Genomic DNA, 20,186 nt, shown 5'->3' with positions numbered 1-20,186 from the left:
CTCCCTCACAGCCCCCCCGTCACGCCCCAGGAGTGCACAGCCCATCCCAGCCTCACCAGGACTTTATTGGGTGCCAGCACGAGCCCCAACACCCCCATCCATGGGTCCCCCCAACAGCTGCAGCCCCATGGGGGCAGAGGGGGCCCTACACCAGCAGGGAGAAGGCACCAGTCAACCCCTCCGTGGTGGGGGGACATCCCAAATGCCCACCCCTGGAGCCGAGCACACACCAGCCCACCCAAGGCCTCTTGTCCCTGACACCAGCGGCATGCGGGCCCTGGGTGAAGGCTCCACCATAAATAAGCATTTAAATTAATTAAATTAATCTGCACCACTAGAGGGCCCTGGCAGACCCCGAAGCCAAGCACCCCAGGGTGCCCCCACCCAGGGGGGCTGTGGGGACGAGTCCCTACGCCAGCGCTAAGGCACAGGACAGGGCCGCCAAGTAAAAAAGGAAATTAAAAATAAAAGGGGGGGAATTAAATATTTGGGGAGAGGTCCATGGCAGGGAGGAGGCAACATTAGCCTCCAAAGGCTCCCATTGCCTGGGGAGGAGGGCCAGGACCCCCAAAATCAGCCCCTCAGCAGGGCCCTCGTCAGTGTATGAGAGAATTAAGGGAAAGAGAATGTCCGGGGCTAGGGCTCCTGCCCTGACTCACCCCCTCAGGCCCGCTGGGAGGGAGGCCCCCCTACCCCAAAATCCCCTCCAAGTCCTCGGTAGCTTCAGTGCGTCAGTAGAAAAGGCACTGGGCCACGGCCCTGCCGGGCCCTGCACCCCCAGGGGCTGCCCCACCCTGGGCACCCGCGGGCCAGCGCGGCCCCAGCCCCAGCCCTGCTCCGAGAGTCCCGGGGCGTGGTGGTGGCGGTGACAAGGGTGCTGTGCCCTCGCTCACTCCGGCCATGCCAGCGCTGTGTCCCCTCGCTGAGGGGGACGGTGTCCCCCCACTGAAGGGGACGGTGTCTGTCCCCTTGCAGCCCTGTCGCCCTCAGAAGTAGGTGAGGTTCTTGACCAGTCCCAGCTCCAGCATCCGCTTGATGGCCACGGCCTCGTGTAGAACGTTGTGCCCCGACCCCTGTGGGACAAGGAGCAAGGGGTGACACCAGAGCCTGGCAAGAAGGGGCCATGAGCTTTCCTTCCTTCCACCCTTCCCACCCTTCCACCCTTGCCTGCCCTATCAGTGGGAACTTCAGCTCCCCAAAAGCAGGGATGGAACCCTCCCTGCCCCAATCCCACTGTCCACAAGCCCTTCTCCTCACACATAAACTGGGGATGGCTACAACTCTCCATGCCTCCAAAGACATTGGGCTACCAAGAGATGTTGGATGATGACCATCCAAAGGTGGACTTCAACCTTCATCATGGGAGGGGAGTTGAGAGGCAAAAGCCTCCCACGCCTTTCAGCATCCTGGCACTGCTCTCCTGGGCTGCCATTCCCCATCCTGGGGGAAAAAAGGGGGGAACAGGGACAAAAGTGTGGGGCAAACACTTACAGCCATGGACTTGAGCGTGATCTGTTCGTAGTAGTGGATAGTTTGCTTCTTGTTGGCCGAATCGGGGTAGCCAAAGCCCGCGATGTGCACCAGGTCACAGAAGTGCAGTGCCAGGGTGATGGCCACCAGCCCCGTGGTGGGCTTCTGGGGAGCAGAGAGCCACAGCCTTCAGGGAGCTGCACGGGGACAGCCTGTACCCCCTCAGGGGGGACAGGGGGACTGGCCATCCCCACCCCTTACCTGTTTGACCTTCTGTGGTTGCTTCAGGGAGAGGTTGAGCAGTTTAGCAGCAGTTACTTCCATGTAGTAGGGATTGAGGATGCGCACTTGCTCCGGTTTGGCGTCCCAGAGCAATGGGGGTTGTTTCCAAAACCCTTTATGAACCTGCAAGAGGCCAGATGTCCCCAAGTGTGAGGTGGTATGACAGCTGGAGCCTGGAGCAGCCAGGGAGGGGCTGGACCTGGTTCCCCCCCACACTCACCCTCTTCTTGTCATTAAGGATGGCCTCCATCCACTGGACGTCCATGGGCTTGAAGGGCACGAGCACCAGCAGCGTGTCGGGGTTGTTCTCGGCCCGAGGGTCGAAGTGGGCCGACTCCGGGTAGAAGAGGCGCATGGTGGTCTTGGAGCCCACGTCCTGCTCATAACCATGGACCGGGGCGTTGTTCAGCCTTTGGGACATCACAGGTGTCAGCCCCAGCTGCGGGTGGCACTGGGGAGGGGGCGGGGGCCGGGCCCAGGGCTGTACCTGATCACCACATCGTAGGTGTTGATGGTGTCCCCCATGGAGCTGTTGCGGAGCCGGTGGCCGTTGCCCACCACGGCACACCTGCGGCACTTCAGGCTGCGAGAGAAAACCCTATCTCAACCAGACCTATTCCAAAACCTGTGTGATTTTAGCCCCTGGGGGGGTTAAACCCGGTGTTGTCCAGTCTCCAAACCTTCCCATGCTCCATCCACCACCCCTGGGTTGCAGAGGTTCATTTTGCCAAATCCTGGGCCCACAACAGACAACTTCCAACCACCCCTCATGACAGCAATGATGAAGAAAAAGAAAGAAAAGCCCCTAAACCCACCCCGGTGTTACCTCTGGATGCTCTCAGGCAGGGAGTAGTGGGTGATAGACAGCAGGCGCAGGAGGACGTCTTCTGCAAAGCAAGGGCAAGGACAGGGTGAGGAGGGTGAGGAGGGTGAGGAGGGTGAGGAGGGTGAGGAGGGTGAGGAGGGTGAGGAGGGTGAGGAGGGTGAGGAGGGTGAGGAGGGTGAGGAGGGTGAGGAGGGTGAGGAGGGTGAGGAGGGTGAGGAGGGTGAGGAGGGTGAGGAGGGTGAGGAGGGTGAGGAGGGTGAGGAGGGTGAGGAGGGTGAGGACGGCAGCTCTTGCCTGGCACAACACGCTGAGTGCTGCCCCATCCCTGCTGAATTTGCTCCTACTGTTAATCCCAGTTTCAGGCAGCTAATCTGTCTCTGGGGCTTAGTAAAATCTGGCCCATCCTAAACGCTTTTAGAGGCACCATGTGCACCCAGGGTGAGGAGATACACACTGCAGAGTCTAAAACCCATGAAAGTAGCTAGGGAATAATCCCCAACAAAATCAGCCTGTGGATGTCTTTAGGAAAAGGGAAGCTGAAAGCCCAGGAGCAGCAGCAGGACAGACAGACAGACCCCATGGGGCATTGTCAGGCTTACCACTTCCCTTGGTGCCGTAGGGCAGCTCGTAAAGAGACGGCGTCTTCACCCAAAAATAATCCTTCAGCTGCAAGAACAGTGGGTGGTCCCTCGTGTAGCTGCCAGGGAGCAAAGGGTGAGTGAGGCTGGGATCAGGGGTGGCACAGACAGGAGGGTCCTGGCTCTGCATCCCCCGCCAATCCCTGCTCCCAGCCCCAAAACTCACTTCCCAATGAGCTGCGCTGCTTTTTTTTCCACCTCCCCAACAGGACACGCTGTCTTGTTGTTTTCTTGCACAGGGAAATAAAAGCTGTAAAGGAAGAGGTTAATTAAATCAAATGATGCCTGTTCCTCTGCAGCCCCCTCCTGGCAAAAGGGCTATGGCACCCCCAGGCATCTTCACTGTGGGATTCAGGCTGTGAGAGAGAGATTTCCAGCCGGATTTAAGACCGACACTGCCTGGGTATTTATCTGCTGGGCTTGCAGGCTTGCATCAGAAGAGGTCTCTCTTGCTCTGCTCATGAACCTCACACTCCACTTTCCCCATCTCCATCAGCATCGCTGGCACTGGGAAGAGAGCTGGGCTTTCCCATCCTCCCGGGCTCAGAAAAGCACCAGCACTTGCAAAAAACCCCACAGAGCCCAACCACCACCACACACCGAGGGGGAACCTCTCTGTGCACCCCATTCTCCAGCAGCAGCCGAGGATGCTGCCACCTCCCCAATCCCCTCAGATCCAGGGAATCTGCCATGCTCTGGCATCCCTGTGTGGGATGGGCAGGAAGAAGCTGCCTCCCAGGAGTGAAGGAAAGGGCAGGAGGTCCTTTAAACTTGAGTAAGAAGCACTCACAGCTGTGTGTACCTGTCTTCCCGGTAGATCGAGTACCAAACCATCACCAGAAACAGCGCCAGCACCCCGAGTATCTTCCCTCCTGCATGCCCAGAGGGGAGGGGGAGAGAAAAACCAGCATCAGCCATGGGGATTAGATGATTGCTTGTGGAGTCCTACAGCATCCCTAGCTAGAGCCAGGATGGCAGGGCCTTCTCCTCGGGGAGCTGGGTCAGCTGGCACCATGACCCAAAAAGGAGCGGCTCAAAGATGAGTCATGTAGTTTTGTCCAAAGTTTAAAAGCCATTGTGATGTTCTGTTTCCTCCTGTCTGCTTTGCATCAAAGCCTAGGCAAATATTCGTTTTTCCGTGTGCCTCCACCCCATTTCCATGCAACAAAGTCAAGGGGTTCCAGGTTCCCAAGCCCAGAAATCAAGGTCCCCAAAACCACCCTTCCCGCTGTGACCTTCTCCTGTGATTCCCCAATACTCCATCACTCCACTGGGACCACAGCAAAGCAGCACCCAATCCCCAGATTTCCAAGTGCAAATTCCCCAGGCTCCCCATCCCTGCTTGGACAGAGGCAGATGGGAACCACTGTGGGACTCACGAGACTTGTTGATCATTTTTATCAGCAGGAAAGGGATCAGGCGAGGGCCGGAGCTCTCATCGTGGCTGGTCACCTGCAGCAGGAAAACAGGGAAAACCCGTCAGAGCTGACCCTAAAACCCCATCCACGAGGCATCACCCCCTGCTTGCCCATATGCATTTGTGGACAAGCAGGTGCAAGGGTTCCCCAGGGGATTTATTTATTTAAATTCCCATTTCTTTACTGCCAAAAGGTTGGTTTAGAGAGCTTATCAAAGCCAGGCAAGCTGCCACACTTCCCAAGGAGCTTCAGCCCTACAGAGTAGAGGCCAAAGGAAAAAAAAAAAATTAGAGAGAGAAAACAAGCCCCGAGTGGGGTTTCAACCACGAAATCTCATGGGGGGAGACTAAGCCCAGCTTAAGCACCCACCTGGCAGCAGCAGGTACGAAGCCCAATGTGCCACCACAAAGCCAGTCAGAAGGGACAGGAGCAGCTGAGCAGGATCAAACCAAAGAGCATCACATACTTGTGGAACCTCCAACACCTTGGATTCGCCCATCCTGGCCCAGGGAAAGGAGGTGCCACGACCTTAGTGCCCACACAAACACTGCCCAGGGAAGCAGGGACCGAAACCTCTTGCTCCTGGAATAAGGAGCAAAGAGCCGTGGTCGGAGCCATCCCAGGATTGGCTCATCCCATCCCATCAGGACACGGCAAGGACGCAAAATGAACTTACCAGGTGGGAGAAGCTTTGGGGTACAGGGGAGGCTTTGCTCCCAGGGTAAATCCTGCTCTAAGCCAGGCTCAGAGCTGGGCTTAGCTTTGCCCCCGGTAACTGAGATCCTCCCGGCTCCGACCAGCCACGGCTCGGCGTGTGAAATGCCAGCCAAGGGGGAAGCTGCACGCACAGGCTGGGCGATCCAAAGTCAATCAGAGCCTGCCCATCAGAGTCTCCAGGGATTAGTCACCTGCCGAGGGAGGGCACCCACCTCACCCCCTCCCTGCCCAAGGAAGTGCCGCTAACAAACCTGGCATCTGCCAAACAGGGCCGCCGCCTCAGCCAGCCAAGAACACCAGGCTTGGGGGCAAAAATGTATCAAGAATGAGCAGGAACGGGACCAAAGATGGTCCCACAAGAGCCAGGCTCTTCCCTTCCTTGTCATGGGTTTCTGAAGTTAAACGGGCAGGAGAGCAGTTAATTAAAAAGGGCAGGAAGGGCAATTAAAAGCCAATTAAGGTCAATTACACCACACTAAAAGCAACGGGCCAGGACACTGGAAAAAGAAAATTGTGCCCATTTGACAGCAGAGAGATGGGGACAGGGATAGGGACAAGTGAGGTGTCCCCTAGGAAAGCACCTCTCTCCCTCTGAACCACTTCTCCTTCATAAAACATGGATAATTGTGCCCCACCATTACCTGGGGGCTCCAGAAAGGGGAAGCAATCCCCCACCCCAACTGAGACCCTGGCTCTCAACCTGCATCCGTATTTCCAACTCAACAAGCCCTTCCTGCTTGGGAAGATGAAACCCACGGCTGAATCTTCACGAGTGGGAGCAATGCAGGGAGAAGACACAGGGGGGATCTCATCCCCTTACATGTTACAATTTCTTGGAAAAAGTAAAATTAGGGGAAGGTAAAAAGCAGGTTGTGCTTCCGGGGAGGTTTCGTTCTTAGCAAAACTGGCCAGAAAAGCCCCAAGGGGAAATCCACTGCCTCAGCTGGAGCCTGGGAATACTCCTGGGGGCCTGAGTGCCCCTGTTTGCCCAGGGCTGGGAAACTGCTGGGCATCGGGACTGATTTTAGCACCAAATTCACCCCCCAGCTTCATCCTTGGGTGTCAAAATACCCAACCAAATGTACTTCATTCCTTCCACCAATGATAACACTCAACCAAGTGTACTTCACCTTCCACTGGTGATAACACCAGGAAAATCTGCTCTGCCCGCAATGTTTGCCTTTTCATACCAGCTTTTCTTTAAAGAATATTTTTTGGCAGCTTTATAGTTTTTTCCCAGGCTTGTATACACAAGCTGGGCCTGATGCAAAACTTATCTAAGGCAAACACGGCTAATAATCCCCGAGGAGAAGGAAGGTTGTTTAGTGAAGCGTTCAGGGAATGCGGAGCAAAACAGAGCACACCCGGCTGCCCCCGCACCCGTGGTGCCTCTGGAAGGAGTTCAAGCTCCCCACAGCCCTCCCAGATCCACAGCCCAAACCAGAGCAGCTGGTGAAAGCAGGAAGGTCTGAGCCAAGCCCTGTGTCCTTGTCATGGGCTGCTGGAGGGAGCAGTGCTGAAGGGTCCTGCTGGTCCCCACAGCATCCCCAGTCCTGCAGCATGCACAGAGCTGCAGCATCCCTGTCCCATCACAGCATCTTCAGAGCCCCCTGCAACATCCCTGTCCCATCACAGCATCCCCAGTGCCCCCGAGTACCCCTGTCCCATCACAGCATCCTCAGAGCCCCCTGCAACATCCCTATCCCATCACAGCATCCCCAGTGTCCCCTGCAACATCACTGTCCCATCACAGCATCCTCAGAGCCCCCTGCAACATCCCTGTCCCATCACAGCATCCCCAGTGTCCCCTGCAACATCCCTGTCCCATCACAGCATCCCCAGTGTCCCCTGCAACATCCCTGTCCCATCACAGCATCCCCAGTGTCCCCTGCAACATCCCTGTCCCATCACAGCATCTTCAGAGCCCCCTGCAACATCCCTGTCCCATCACAGCATCTTCAGAGCCCCCTGCAACATCCCTGTCCCATCACAGCATCCTCAGAGCCCCCTGCAACATCCCTGTCCCATCACAGCATCCTCAGAGCCAGTGCAGCATCCCTCAGATCCCCAACACAGACCCCTCAGCACACCATCCTCCCTGGATCCTGCACTGCAGCATCCCTGCCCGGCAGGGAGAGACTCAGCCCTGGCTGGGATCAACCCTCCCTCCCCAGGACTGGTCCAGGGCTTTGCCTGCCCTGCCAAGCCCTGAAGCTGGGGGGAAAGTCCCAGCTGGATGGAGCTCCCCACACCTGGAAGCAGTGACTGGAAAAGCCCTCCTTTGATGCTGGAGGATGCACCCCCACAGCACCGCGGGCTGCAATTATTGCTGCACAAAGGATCCAAAAGCCCCATGGCCCATTCCCCCTCTCCCACTCCCTTCCCCACCCGTCTTCTGGGAAAGCCCCATCCCAGGGTGGTGCAGAGGCAACTCATGTCCAAGCCTCATGGAGTTTCCTTGTCTACCTCTGACCTGGAGCAGGGTTTTACCTCCCAGTTTCACCATGTCCCTGGGACATGCCAGCAACATCCACACAGACCAACGCTCCTGCCAGGGGGGACACTCAGAGTTCATCCCTGTGTCTCCATCCACCCATTCCCATCTCCCCTGAACAGCTCCAGCATTTCAGATTTAAGTCATGTCAATTCACAAAGTGGCAGCAAGCACCAGCCAAAAAAAAAGGAGGGGAAAGGAATTTAAAGGACTTTAAAGGAGCACGCAGGTGGGGAGTGGTTATAAATTCCCCCAAACCATCCTAGCACGGATGGATGGTGGTCCCAGGCCATCCTGGCAAAGCATCATGGACCAGCAGGCTTGGTACTTTTATGTTTCCATGGTAACCTATGGATTGGGAAAAGCATGACACGAGGCAAGGACACCTCCCCTGTGCTGCCACCGTCCCATCCCACGTGCCCACGGGACACGGAGCCACCCACTGCCTGGTCCAGCTCCCCTGGGTAAGAAGGATGCTCACTGAAAAAGAAGCATCTCTGACAGTTTATCTCAAAAAAACATGCCTTTATTTTTAACCGAAGGAGAGTTGGATAGCACCCGAGGAAGGGGTAAGGATTCACTAAGGACTCACTCTCAGCAGTGGGAACCAAAGGGAGACAGACAGACAGCCAGGACAGCACGGACCCCTCCAGTCCCAGCCACAGCTTTCCAGGCACCCGGAGCTTTCGGGAAGCAGCAGGGCAGATCTGTGCTCCCTGGAGAACAGGGCCGACCCGCACAGAAGCAGTTTTACACCGCGGGTGTTCCGCAGCGGCGGGGCCGGGATCGCACAGAGCCCCGCAGCGCCGGCTCAGCCCGGGCGTGCCGGAGCCTGAGCGCAACCTGGGAGGCGGCCGGGGGCCATCCTGCAGGGAGAGCATCCCGCCAACTGCAGGCATTGCCTGGGCTTGGCAGAGCATCAAAGGCGCCCAAATCCCCAGCCTGGCATCCCAAAGCTTCCTCGCCCAGGCTGCTGCGAGCTCCTGGTGCTCAGGGAGGTTTTTTCCAAGCTGGGAAGAAAATCCTTGTGGGATGGCAACAACCAGCACTGCAAGCCCAAAAGGCAGCAGGGGTCAGATATGAGCTGCCTCCAAGAGATGTGGCATAGGATGGGGAAAGAGGAATACCGAGGGGGGACCGGGGATGCTGGGAGGGGACAGGGGTGCCAAAAACTGCAGAGCAGAGCAATGTCACGAGCCGGAGCTGCAGGGCCACGGGCTGGGGGGGTGAAGAGGGTCCTGAGGACACAGCGCTGCAAAAACCAACTCCACCGGACATTGGGCTTGACCCCACAGAGGGTGTGGAGCCAGCCTGGCCCGTGCACTGATACCCACATTTATCCTATTTTAAGAGCCCTACGAGTCACTTTAAAGGAATCTTTAAAGGAATCTTAATTGCCTCTTACTCAGAGAGGCAACGCTGTTCCTTTGCCATGGTATCCCATGCACACAATAACCCAGCCAAAGATTTACAGTAGGGGAAAACAACCCCTCATTGGCCTGTGAGTCTTAACAAAACATTTACCTATGACCAGACTGCAATTTTGAACGTGGCAACAGCAAATAAGCTCAGGTACAACAAGTATTTCCACAGTGGCAGGTCCTCAGGATAAATCCAGGCTGCTTCTGCCTTCCCGTGGCACTGTTGATTTTAATGTGCTCCAGAGCAATTCAGACCAGCCCTGGCTCCATACTCTCCTCTCCCCCTATGTTTTTTTCAATCCTTGCAGGAGAAAAAAACAAAGGGATGGGACACAAATCCCTTCCTACAGCCCTGAAACACCGGCTGTGTGGATATACCTGATTATCTCACAGCTCTGGGGTAAACCCGGGCCATCATGCAGCTACAGGGCCACAGTTAAGCTACAATTTTAGAGATTATATATTATTATTTTTATTATATAGGTTTAATCGCTCTTTTGCTATTTAGAACACTAAAATAACACATTTCTTGCTACATGCAGCTCACTACACCCTGGAGGTTACGGCCGAGCTGCTGGAAAGAGCAGAGCCACCCACGGAGTGACAAGCCCCTGCTAAGGAGAGGAGGGCAGTGATAATGTGACCTGTGGAATTTCATCCCTGATCCCCTGACATGGATCCAGCCACACCCTTCTCCTGCCTGCCCCACCCAGCCCCCCTGTGCTGCCACCTCACCTCGGTGCCGTGTTTACTCTCCAGTATCTCCATCCTCAGGGATCACCCAGGGATGCAGCAGCAACAGCAAAAGCGGCTTTGGCAAAACAGCTTTGAACCCGTGGTGAGGGCTAAGGCCCCCAGAAAGCAGCAGAAAGGGGGAGGCAGTGATCTGGGGGTGCAGGCAGGGTCAGGCAGGGTGCAGGCAGGGTCAGGCAGGGTGCAGGCAGGGTCAGGCAGGGTGCAGGCAGCCTCTCCCCGCTCTCCTGGGAGCAGCAGGCAGAACATCCAGCGGGAGCACCACTCCCTTACAGCTCTGGAAGGTAAAAACTAAACCATGGAGATGCTCCAGCCCATCCCCAACCCAAACTCAAGCAGTGCCCTAGTTCTTCTGGGAAAAGGGGTGGGAAATTAAAGGATATCACACACCAGGGCTGAGTTATCCTGCAGGCAGCCGCTGCTCCCAGTGGCTTTTAACTCCTTTTGGGGGCTCAGAGGCTGCCTGCAGTCGCCATCCCCCCTTGCAAGGCTCATGTACAACCTTGGCCCCGTGATTTCTCCTCTGTTTCCTGTTTTGCACCGGATTCAGAGCAGCGGAACCCCCAGGGCAACCCCACAGCCCGATCTGGCCAACCCCAAACCCCCTCGGTTCCTCTCTGCTCTTTTCTCCCAAAAGGAGATTTTCTACAAAAGGAGATTCCCAGCAAATAACCCGGCCCATCCTTTTGCACCCCAGCATCACCTCCGTGCTGCGTTAACCCACGCAGGGAGGAGGATTCTCATCTCAGGGACAGCTTTTCCTGCATCCCCAGCAGCGGGAGAGGCTGAAGCCAGCCCCAGCAGGGCGGGGATTAGCGGCTACTTACGGCCCGTCCTCTCGGTCCAGGCGGAGCAGGCGGGAGCTCGGCGGGATCTGGGGGGCCGCGCTCTCTTCCCCTGGGAAAGGGAGAAGGGAGAACATCCTTAGGGCTGCAGCCACCCACGGCGGCAGCGCAGCCACCCTCCCCCGGCTTCCCGGCCGGGGCAGCGCCGGGCGGAGCCGGCCCCGGGGCAGCGGAGCCGGCACAGGAGTGTGAGCTCTCCGGACAGACCCCCACCTCCGGACAGACACCCATCCCCGGACAGACCCCCACCTCCCACTCCCCCGGGCCGGCAGCAGCAGCCCCGGGGCCGGGCTCCCGGCCGCTCTGAAGGAAGAGGTGTGGCCGATCGGAGCGCAGAGCTCCGCGGCTTTCCCCGACACCCCGTGGCCTTTCACACCGAAATCCGCCCCCCGTGACTCGCTCGGACTTTCAGGAAGACCCCACGAGATGGAGCGGTGCCCTTTCCCAGGGAAAGGGGAGTGCAGCTTTCCTGCCCTCCTGCGTAGAGGACGCTCCTTATTCCAATATTCCATTCCTCCTCTGGCATCTTCTCCCCTAAAACTTTCCCAACCGCACATCCTGGCCCAGCTCTGTAAAATCCTTATGATCTGGGGGGAGGAAAAGCCCTGCCGAGAAACCGCGCCGCGCACAGAAAACCTCCTGCCACGCTGCCACTCAGAGAAAGCCTCTCTGCTCTGCATCCCCTGTAATGTTCCCAGGCAGGGGGAAAGGAGCCAGCCAGAGGGGCAGCCCCTTTGCTCTTCCCCCTGTGCCCCTGGGATGGATGAGGTGTGGTGGGAATCACGGCTCTCCCCCAAAAACACACGAGAGGGAACGACAGCTCACATCACAAACAGTGATGCAGGTGAGGAAGAGAAGCCTCTCTCTGTCAGCTGCTCCTTAAGCCCTGGCAGGGAAGGTGCTTCCAAGGGAAAGCTCTGAAGGGCCAGAGTTTTCCTCACCTCTCTCCTCCAGCTGGAAAAAGTAGAGGTGAGAGAGATGCAAGCCTTCTCCACAGCACGCTGCCCTCTTAATATCCCATTAATTTAACAAAGAGGGTTACATCCTTGTCTACCACCCAGCAGCCTGAGATGGTTTCTCATGGATACTCTCGCCAGGGATCAGGCTTTCTGCACATGGCCTGGGATGACAGGGATGGCTCCATCCCAGTGTCACACCTTCCCTCTCCACCCGAAGAACTTTTGCTCCCTCCTTCCATCGCTCTTTGCCTTGGAGGGCAATTAATCCCAAGGGCTCAGGGCAATCAGCAGCCAAACCAAATGCACTTGAGGCCACAAAATTCACCTTTGGCACCAGGATCTTTCCAGAAGCCCTGAATCCACCAGAGCATCCAACATTGCTGCCTCTGACAAAGAGCCTTTTCATTTAGATCTGTGAATTATAGGATCCACTAACAAGGTTAAACTCTCCCTGGGGAGCTCCTGCTAAAGCACTTCAGGGCACAGCATCAGCCCCTGCCCATGGAAATGAAGATGTTCAGGGCTGCCTGGGGGTTCCAGGAGGATCCTGCAGCCCTGGATGAGTAGGAGACTGCCATACCCTAAAGCACATCAGCCAGGCAGGATCCTGGTGGATCCGAGGTCTTGCCCTAAGCTTGTCTTTCCAGCTCCACTGGCAGAGCCAGGAGCTGGATTGCTGCCGGTCTTCCCGGGGTTGTTTCCAGCCGCCCGAGTGGTTTCCCCGCTGTGAGTCGATGCAATCAGTCGTTCCCAGCCCAAGGTCCACAAAAGTCCCTTCACCATTCCAGCACCCACCAGGGCAGGAGCTGCTGTCTCCACCACTCGCCACAGGCAGCTCAACCCACCCGGCAGCTGATTCAAGGCCCCTCAAGAAACCCTACACAAGCTGGATTTTGCTCCTTTCCTCCTCCAGCTGTGTTACCTCTCAGTTTCCTCAGTTTCCTCTCCTGTCCATCCGTTTAAATGACAATTTCCAAATCTGAGGGGGAAAAAGGCACCTTCTGCCCACTCCCCAACATCTCCCTCCACGATGCTCATAGCTTTGGGCAAAAGAAAACAAAAACCCAGTGGGCACATCCCTTCCTGTGCCAAAGACTGTGCCAGAACTGGCCCTTTGAGGAGCTCAGCCCCAGTATAGGAGCATCCTGGCAGGAATGGATGTTCCAGAGGCAGGAGGGGACACACACAGGGCAGGGAGAAGCCTCCAAATTCCTCCTGTCATCATCCGCCCCATCGAGGACCAAATCCCCCCAGGGCTGTTAAAAGAGGGGAGGGGGTGATGGGGACGAGTCTCTCGCCCTTGTGCCCGCCAGACCTGCAGGGAGGCAGCCGTCTGTCCGTCCGTCCCTCGGTGCTCCATCGCCTGTGCCAGCCTCCCTCGGTTAAAATTACCTCCCGAGGGGGGAGAGAGCAAAAGCCAGGCTGGGAGGGGAATAAAATCCAGGTGAGCTCATCCTCCTCCAGAGAAAACGTCTCCAGCTGGCGTGAGCAAGGTGTTTCCAAGCCCAGCACATCCCTCACGTCAGCCCAGTCGTGGCCCCGGGACCAGCAGCTTATTCATTCAGCAAGCATTTAGTGGGAGATAATCCAGCCGCTTCCCAACCATCCTTTGGCCGAGCCAAAGGTGTAATTCCAGTGTGGGAATACACTTTGGGAAGACGTTTCGCTAATGGTCATCCCAGAGGATGCTCCCTGTTCTAGACAGCACAAAAGGGCCACCACCAGCAGAACCTGCATCCTCCAACCCTGTGTTTCTTTAATTCTATTCATAGTTTATTAAATTCATTAAACACTTTTTATTAAAAATAAAATAATTTCATAAACCTATTTCTATCAAATCCCTGAGAATGGGGAGAAAAGCAAAGCTGCCCAGCCAAGCCGGATTATCCAAAGCAGCAACCGACCTAAAAATAAACCACTGCTATTTAAGGATGAGCCTCCCACAATAACCACCCCCCACCCCCAAAAAAAAATAAAAGGAAAAAATAGACACATTCCCAAGCTGGGGTTTTGAGCATCACCCACCACACCAAAAAAAGCCCATTTTGGGTTTATTTCTGAAAACAAGTCTGCACTTCCAAGAGAACAGCATCCCCATGCTTAGTGCTGCTGATTTCCAGACACCCCATGCAAATAAATAATTAAGATTTAAAGCTGCCTTTGCATAATACAGATAATCGGACGATTTAACTTGTAAATGCAGGGGAGATTATGCAGCAACGTTGTTAATTAGGCAGCAAAGGGGCCGGGGAAGCCCCAGCTCCAGGGCAGATGCTGATGGACCACCAGGATACTGAAGAAGATCAGTGTGCAGGGGACACCGGGCTTTGGCAGTGGGACATGGGGCAGGTGCCGTGGTGTCAGGGCTCCAAAACCTTTTGTTAATCCGTATTTTAACTGAAAATCCCCCCCAGCTCCCCAGGCCTTCATCAGGAGCTGCCCATCCCTTCCCACTCTGCCTGCACCACCCAAGCCCTTGAGGGCTGCCGTCACCCCACAAGAAAAGAGGCAGTGGAAAAGGAGCCCGGGGTAAGGTTTCTGAGGACAAATCACATCTTTTCGTTGCACAAAGAGCCTGCTCTGACAGCCGGGCTCTTGGCCGCCCTCGGCTCCTCCACCCCAAATACCAGACCCCACCCGGGAGTGAAACCTGTTGAGCCCGAGTATGCCCAAAGAACAGACAGTTCTTTGTGATTCCTTTTTTTTCCCGTCTATTTTTTGGTTTGGAAGTAGTGCTGGTGATCGCACAGGGATGGGCCCGAGGACTTCCCAGCCCTTGGCACTGCTCCTTGTTCGAAGGCAGCACCACATTTAACCCCTAAAGCCCCTCACTGCCCTTCATTTCTGACACTATCCCACTTCCCACACCCTAGTCCTGCTCAGTCCTGTATCCCCAAAGTTCACTTGCATCCCCTCTCTCTGAGTTTTTCTCCCTCACTTCTCACTTTCCACCTCATTTTCCCCCTCAATGCTTCAGCACTTTCCTCCATTCCCAACACAGACGGGTCTGATCCATCCTCGTGCCATAAAAATCCCACCCACAGACCACAAGCCAGGGGGTCAGGTGAGCCCAGCAGCCACAGAGCTGCTGTGCTGGAGGTTTAATCCCCATCCAGGGGTGTTTTATGATCCACGGTGGGAATGCTGGGCTGGCTGGGTGCACATAGCATCAGCAAAGCCCCAGAGCCGTGTTTAAGACTCCTCAACTCTTGCTCAGCACTCTCTTGCCTCAGTTTCTGCCATTTTGGGGCTCAGGGAAGCTCTGCCCCATTGGCAACGCAGGCAGGAAGAGCAGCAAGGGATCCCGAGCCCCAAACTCAATCCCAGCTCATTTATCTCCATTTTGAAAGAAATTTAAAAATCCACCCGATGTCGCAAGCAGCTCAAACCCTGACAGAGGATCCACCCCGGGGCTCCGGCTTGTGCAACACCGCGGGGCGAGTTCCAACCTCCCGCCACTGGCACCGGGCTCTGCTTAAAAAATTAAGGCTCAGCTTACTCAGCCTGGCCGGATATGGGGATGTCGAATCCGGCCGGGAAAGCTTCGGCAGGCTGGGGGAGACATTTTGCAAGGGGAAGAGCCGGAACAGGAATGGCATCTGGAAGCGATTGAAGGCAAGGAGCCTCTCCCTGGCGCAGCAGGGAATTCCAACGGCGTGAGCTCAGGTTAAAGCCTCCTTCACAGAGCCAGGATTAAAGAGGAGAACCAAACTGCAGCACAGACATGTGCTTTTAAACCTACAAAAAACAAGGGAAAGGGAGCCGGCTTCCTGCTTGGTCCTATCTGGACGTGATTTGGTGATTTAGGGTCACTCTGACTTACAATAAAAAGAAACCAAAACTCCGAAAAGGAGCAGAAATCTTCCCATGGATTTGTGGATCTAACTTCTGTTGTGGTGTAAGAAGTCTTCCTTCAGCACTACACCATCCATCCCTTGGGACCACTGCATCCCACCCCCGAGCATCCCCTGCCAGCAGAGGCTGCATCCCACGATGGTCCAGGAGCATCCCAACATCCTCAGGATGGCATGGAAGAGCCGACGGAGATTGCCAGCCTGGCTTGGACCGAGCGATCCTCCACAAGGAGCTGACGCAGTGGGGAGTCCCCGGTCCCTTCCAGCCTTCCCAGAGCCAAGGGACAGGGAGCAGCAGTTCTCAAACCCCCTTCACCAGACATCCCAGCAGAGCAATTTACGGCAGGGCAGATCCCGGTGGGGCGGGCAGACTCCAGCCCCGCTCGCACCTCCCCGGCCGGGCCGGGCCCGTCCCGCGCCGATCCCGGAGCGCCCCGGCGGGCGCAAAGCACATCCCGGAGAGCGGCCGCAGCCCGCGCCAGCCCCGGCGAAAACCAGCACGGAGAGCGGATCCCTCGGGTTTTCCGTTCCCTCACAGCCAAATGCCTTTCTCCTTCCTCCAAGGAAACTCCAGCCCAACCCCAGTCACATGCAAGGGGTCAGCAGCTGGAAAAGCAAGACATGAGCAAGTACTGGGGATTTTTTTCCCCTTCCCTCCCACGAAGACACAGAGTTTTCCTAGAAAAAGCTCAGTAAGCACGAGGATTACAGCTGGAGGACAGAGAAGTGCGAAAGCAAAGTGATGGGAACTTAAGAAACACCAGGAAAAAAAAAAAAAAAAAAGAAGTTGCAACAAGCAGCATGAAAGCATCAAATCATTTCCTTTCCTAACTGCAAAACCAAAACCACTCATGCAAGTGTCCCTGGGGGCCGCGTACAGGAGGGGTCCCAGCCTGGAATGGGCAGAGCAGGATGGGATCCCAGAGGGATCCCAGTGAATCCAGGATCTCAGCCTCAGCAGGAATAGGACCACATCCCTGCTCCTTACACAGCCATCAGGCTACATCCAGAGGAAAAAAAATGAAAGGGGAAAAATGACATAAAACAAAACAAAACAAAAAAATTAAAAAAATAAAGCACAATAGGGAAAGCTGTGGGGAAGCAGATTCCATGCTGCCAGCCTGCATCAGCTCTGGAATATTCAAAGCTAAAGCAATGGGACCATCACTTCATCAAAGAGAATAAGCAACAGAATACATGGGATTTAGAGATATTGCCAAATAATTAATTAGCAGGATTCAACCTGAGAATTGCTGCCAGCTGAAACAGGCATGGGGAGGGCACTGGTCTCAGCATTCCCACACTCTGCAGCCTGGCATCCACCTCTGATGCTGGTTGCAAGGATGGGGATAACACAAGCTATAAAAATACAGACTTGTAGACATCAGTACAGCTGCTCCAGAGTTCGAAATGGATGTTTCCCCTCCAGGGTGGATCCTCCAGGAGGATGCTCCAATCCCAGCTGTGGAACACACCCTACTTGCAGATCTCCATAGTGGACATCCCTTAAAATCACTGTCTACACACAGTTCCTCCTTTTTTGTTTACATTTACAGAGCCATTATTCCTCAGAATTCGGTGCCTTGCTGGAGCAGCTGCTAGTGACTCCCTGCCTGAAGCTGGATGAGCAAGCAGCCCTCAAATGATGCAGATGATTAGGGACAGGGGTTAGAGAAAGTTGCATGCATGTTGATCCCATCCTACAGCTTACAGCGACATGAGGAGCTCATTAAGCACTGGACACATTGTTAGGAGCCAGAGTAGGAAGAGGACATTTAAACCATCAGTTCTACCACTGATCCCAGGTTCTGGCCTGCCTGGGGTGCCTGTCCCATGGACATCCTTGCAGGGACAGCTGGCAAAGCCTGGGCAATCCATCCTCTGCCTCCAGGAGCATCCAGAGGGAGAGCTCAGCAGAAAAGAAGGGGAAATTCAGCAGAGCTTCCTGAAAAGCTCCACCACAAGACTTTTTTTCAGCTCATCTCACCAAGAGATGGAGACCAGACTTGCCAAGCAGCCAGCATCAACCCACCAGGCATCACCCTACTGATCCAACAGGGGAGATGGTGTCCAAACTGAGGAACACAAAAAAAGCACCCAGAGGAAAAACTTTCCTTTGTTCTCCACTCCCCAGAACAATGAGACACCACTGGTTCACCCTGCAAAGACCTGACATGAAAAGATCAATGGGGAAAGGTCCAGCTGGTCCTTCTCCTGCTGGTCTCATCCTCATCTCTCCCTGGAAACAATCCTGTCCCGTGGGAGAAGAGGGCTCCAGGCACACAGAGCGGGACAGGACGGGGTTCCTCCTGCACCAACATGCCCAGATCCCGCTCCCAGCAGCTCTGTCCACACCAGCCTTGGGTGAGGGACCGGCAGGGACCCCTCCTACCCCTTTGGGATCACCAGGCTACTGGAGCACATCCATCCACCAGTCAGAGCATGCCCAGGGATGGGGGAAAAAAGGCTCAGACCACATAAACCCTCCTCAGCCCGTTGTTCCACCCGGGAGCGATGCCGTCCTGAGCCGCACACGGGGCACGTCCTCCCCTCCCAGGGCCTCCGGGAGGATTTTCCCTTCCCTAGCCCGGCTCCCGGGCATTCCCATCACCCAGACCCATCGCAAGGAGCCCACCCCGCTCTGCGGGGAGATGCCAGACCCTCTCCTCCCGGGTTTTCGGGGTGGAATCTCCTTCCCCGGGAGTGGCCACGGGCAGGAGCGATGCCAAGGGCCGTCTTTTCCCGGCGAGATGAGGGGGTTTGTTTTGCCGGGAATGGGGAGACAGCAGATGGAAGGGCACCGGCAGAGCGGGAGCTTTCCTCTCGCCGCTGCCCACACTCACACTTCAGGCGCTGATTAATTGCGTTAATTAAAAAAAAATAGTCGTAATAATTATTTTTCAAACCCCCACAAAACGTGGAAATAAAGCCACTTTCTCCCTTCCCGATGCGCCGCGCTCGCCAGGACATCGATGCCAAAGGCGTGGGATGCACCGGGAGGGTCCGAGCCGGGGTGAAGGGGGGGTACCCCCATACTCCAGCCTGCACCCCCCATGCCAACCCTGCCGGGAGCTGCCAGGCGGGCACAGCTCCTGCCCTGTCCTCCGAGCCCTCCAAAAAACACCAGAGCTTCGCTTCCCACCGCTCTTCTTCCGCTCAGCACCCCCCGACCCGCAAACCCGCTGCGGACACGCGGCCCCGGGGGGCTCGGGGGGCGCGGGGGTCCCCGGCTGCGGACTCACCATGGGGCGGGCGGGGGTCGGCGCGGCGGGAGGGGCGGGGGAGGCTGCGGGCCGGCCCGGAGGGGCGGGCGGGGGGCGGACACGCTTGCGCACAGCGCGGGATGGGCGGCGGAGCGAGGAGGAGGAGGAGGAAGGAGCGAGGGGAAGAGCATCCCGGGAGATGAAGGCACCGATCCCTCGTCCCCGGCACGGGAGAGGTGGGGGAGGGCAACAGCGCCATTCCCAGGCCCTTTGGACCCCCAAAAATCATGGGGCTGGGGGCAGCGCCTCCCAAGGCAAACACCCCCGCCCCACCCCCCCCAAACCCGCCAAAATTGTCTCACAGCAAATTTTGGGGGGCGGACAAAGCTCATCCTGCTGGAGATTTACACTGAGCCAGGGGGTTTGCACTGTTCCCTCACTGAACCCCCATGAGATGATGCTGGAAGCCCCCTGAGATTCTGCTCAAACCGTCATGAGATGACACACAAACGGCCTGGGGATGGCTTTGCTTAAAATCATCAAGTGATATTAAGCGTTTTTCTTTTTCCTGAAAATAAATTAATCCTCACCACAGGAATGCCCCATGTCAGGCCACCCCACTCTCCCACGGCATTCCATTTCCATCCCACCCCACAATACACTAAATTAGCAGTCAACTTTTGAAGTTTTTTTAATTACCTTCAGAACATTTTTTTATTATTATTTGTGCAGCCTCAAACTCATCCCCCCTGCCCAGGGTGAGTTTTGCCAATCCCTGAGACCACATGTCCGGTGCCAATATAAATTGGTAAAATACCCGTCAAGCTGACACATCTGATTTTGCCAAGGGAACTACATGAATATTTGAAGAGAATCCTTGCCTCGTTCCTCATCCTCCTTAGGCTGGGATTTCCTTGCTGTTAACAAGTGGGGCAGAATTTTACCCGTGGTGACAGGCAAACTCGCCGTAATTAGGTTTTAATTGCCACGGGCTTGTAGACAATCTGGGATAATTAGTGGGGCCACAGCTCAACAGGGATTTGCTTGAAGGATATTTTGACCCTTCAGTCTCATGGGTTCTACTGCTTGGTTTATTGCATCTGAAAATAATAAACGGCATTCAATGAAGCTCCAGCAATAATAATGCATCCCAAATGTCTTTTGCTGTGCCCCAAGACAGAATATTAAAAGAGGCTGCGAAGCTTCACTTCCCAGGATCTTCTCAGTCCCCACCAGCTGTGTTCTGCTGGTGATGGTGGATGGGCTCATTTTGGGGTGATGGTCTCCATCCCCAGCATCCCCCCAC

At 55.8% G+C, this 20,186-nt stretch overlaps 1 protein-coding gene across 7 annotated transcripts; it reads right to left on the bottom strand.

The window, feature by feature from the left end:
* Window positions 1–52: 52 nt before the first annotated feature.
* Window positions 53–18,950, bottom strand: ST3GAL4 (ST3 beta-galactoside alpha-2,3-sialyltransferase 4). Of its 7 annotated transcripts, XM_063417740.1 has the most exons (13): window positions 15,647–16,725; window positions 15,323–15,561; window positions 10,847–10,916; window positions 5,101–5,216; window positions 4,596–4,668; window positions 4,007–4,088; window positions 3,383–3,466; window positions 3,178–3,275; window positions 2,579–2,639; window positions 2,240–2,335; window positions 1,973–2,162; window positions 1,732–1,875; window positions 1,194–1,635 (listed from the first exon to the last, which is right to left on the bottom strand). In XM_063417740.1, the coding sequence occupies exons 4-13, from the start codon at window positions 5,131–5,133 to the stop codon at window positions 1,399–1,401; spliced, it is 1,098 nt and encodes a 365-aa protein (XP_063273810.1). In that variant the 5' UTR covers window positions 5,134–5,216; window positions 10,847–10,916; window positions 15,323–15,561; window positions 15,647–16,725; the 3' UTR covers window positions 1,194–1,398. The 7 variants fall into 7 exon arrangements, with proteins under 7 accessions (XP_063273806.1, XP_063273807.1, XP_063273810.1 ...); XM_063417736.1 differs by lacking the exons at window positions 5,101–5,216; window positions 15,323–15,561; window positions 15,647–16,725 and adding exons at window positions 53–1,073; window positions 11,114–11,560 and having other exon boundaries at window positions 1,492–1,635; XM_063417737.1 differs by lacking the exons at window positions 5,101–5,216; window positions 15,323–15,561; window positions 15,647–16,725 and adding exons at window positions 54–1,073; window positions 11,114–11,556 and having other exon boundaries at window positions 1,492–1,635; window positions 4,019–4,088.
* Between the last annotated feature and the right edge of the window lie 1,236 nt (window positions 18,951–20,186).

Source organism: Prinia subflava, chromosome 22 (assembly GCF_021018805.1).
Source record: "Prinia subflava isolate CZ2003 ecotype Zambia chromosome 22, Cam_Psub_1.2, whole genome shotgun sequence".
NCBI classification, from domain to species: Eukaryota; Metazoa; Chordata; class Aves; order Passeriformes; family Cisticolidae; genus Prinia; species Prinia subflava.
The sequence above is the reverse complement of the archived record's forward strand: the minus strand, read 5'-3'. Positions and strand labels throughout refer to the sequence as shown.

What these genes read in the sequence shown, in the direction of transcription:
- ST3GAL4 (XM_063417735.1), bottom strand. Translation starts at nt 11,544, where the DNA reads ATGCAGAGCAGAGAGGCTTTCTCTGAGTGGCAGCGTGGCAGGAGGTTT. An exon ending in AAAAATGATCAACAAGTCTC is followed by an intron (nt 4,089 to 4,595) that starts GTGAGTCCCACA and finishes CTGGGCATGCAG; the next exon opens with GAGGGAAGATACTCGGGGTG. An exon ending in AACCACAGAAGGTCAAACAG is followed by an intron (nt 1,636 to 1,731) that starts GTAAGGGGTGGG and finishes TCTGCTCCCCAG; the next exon opens with AAGCCCACCACGGGGCTGGT.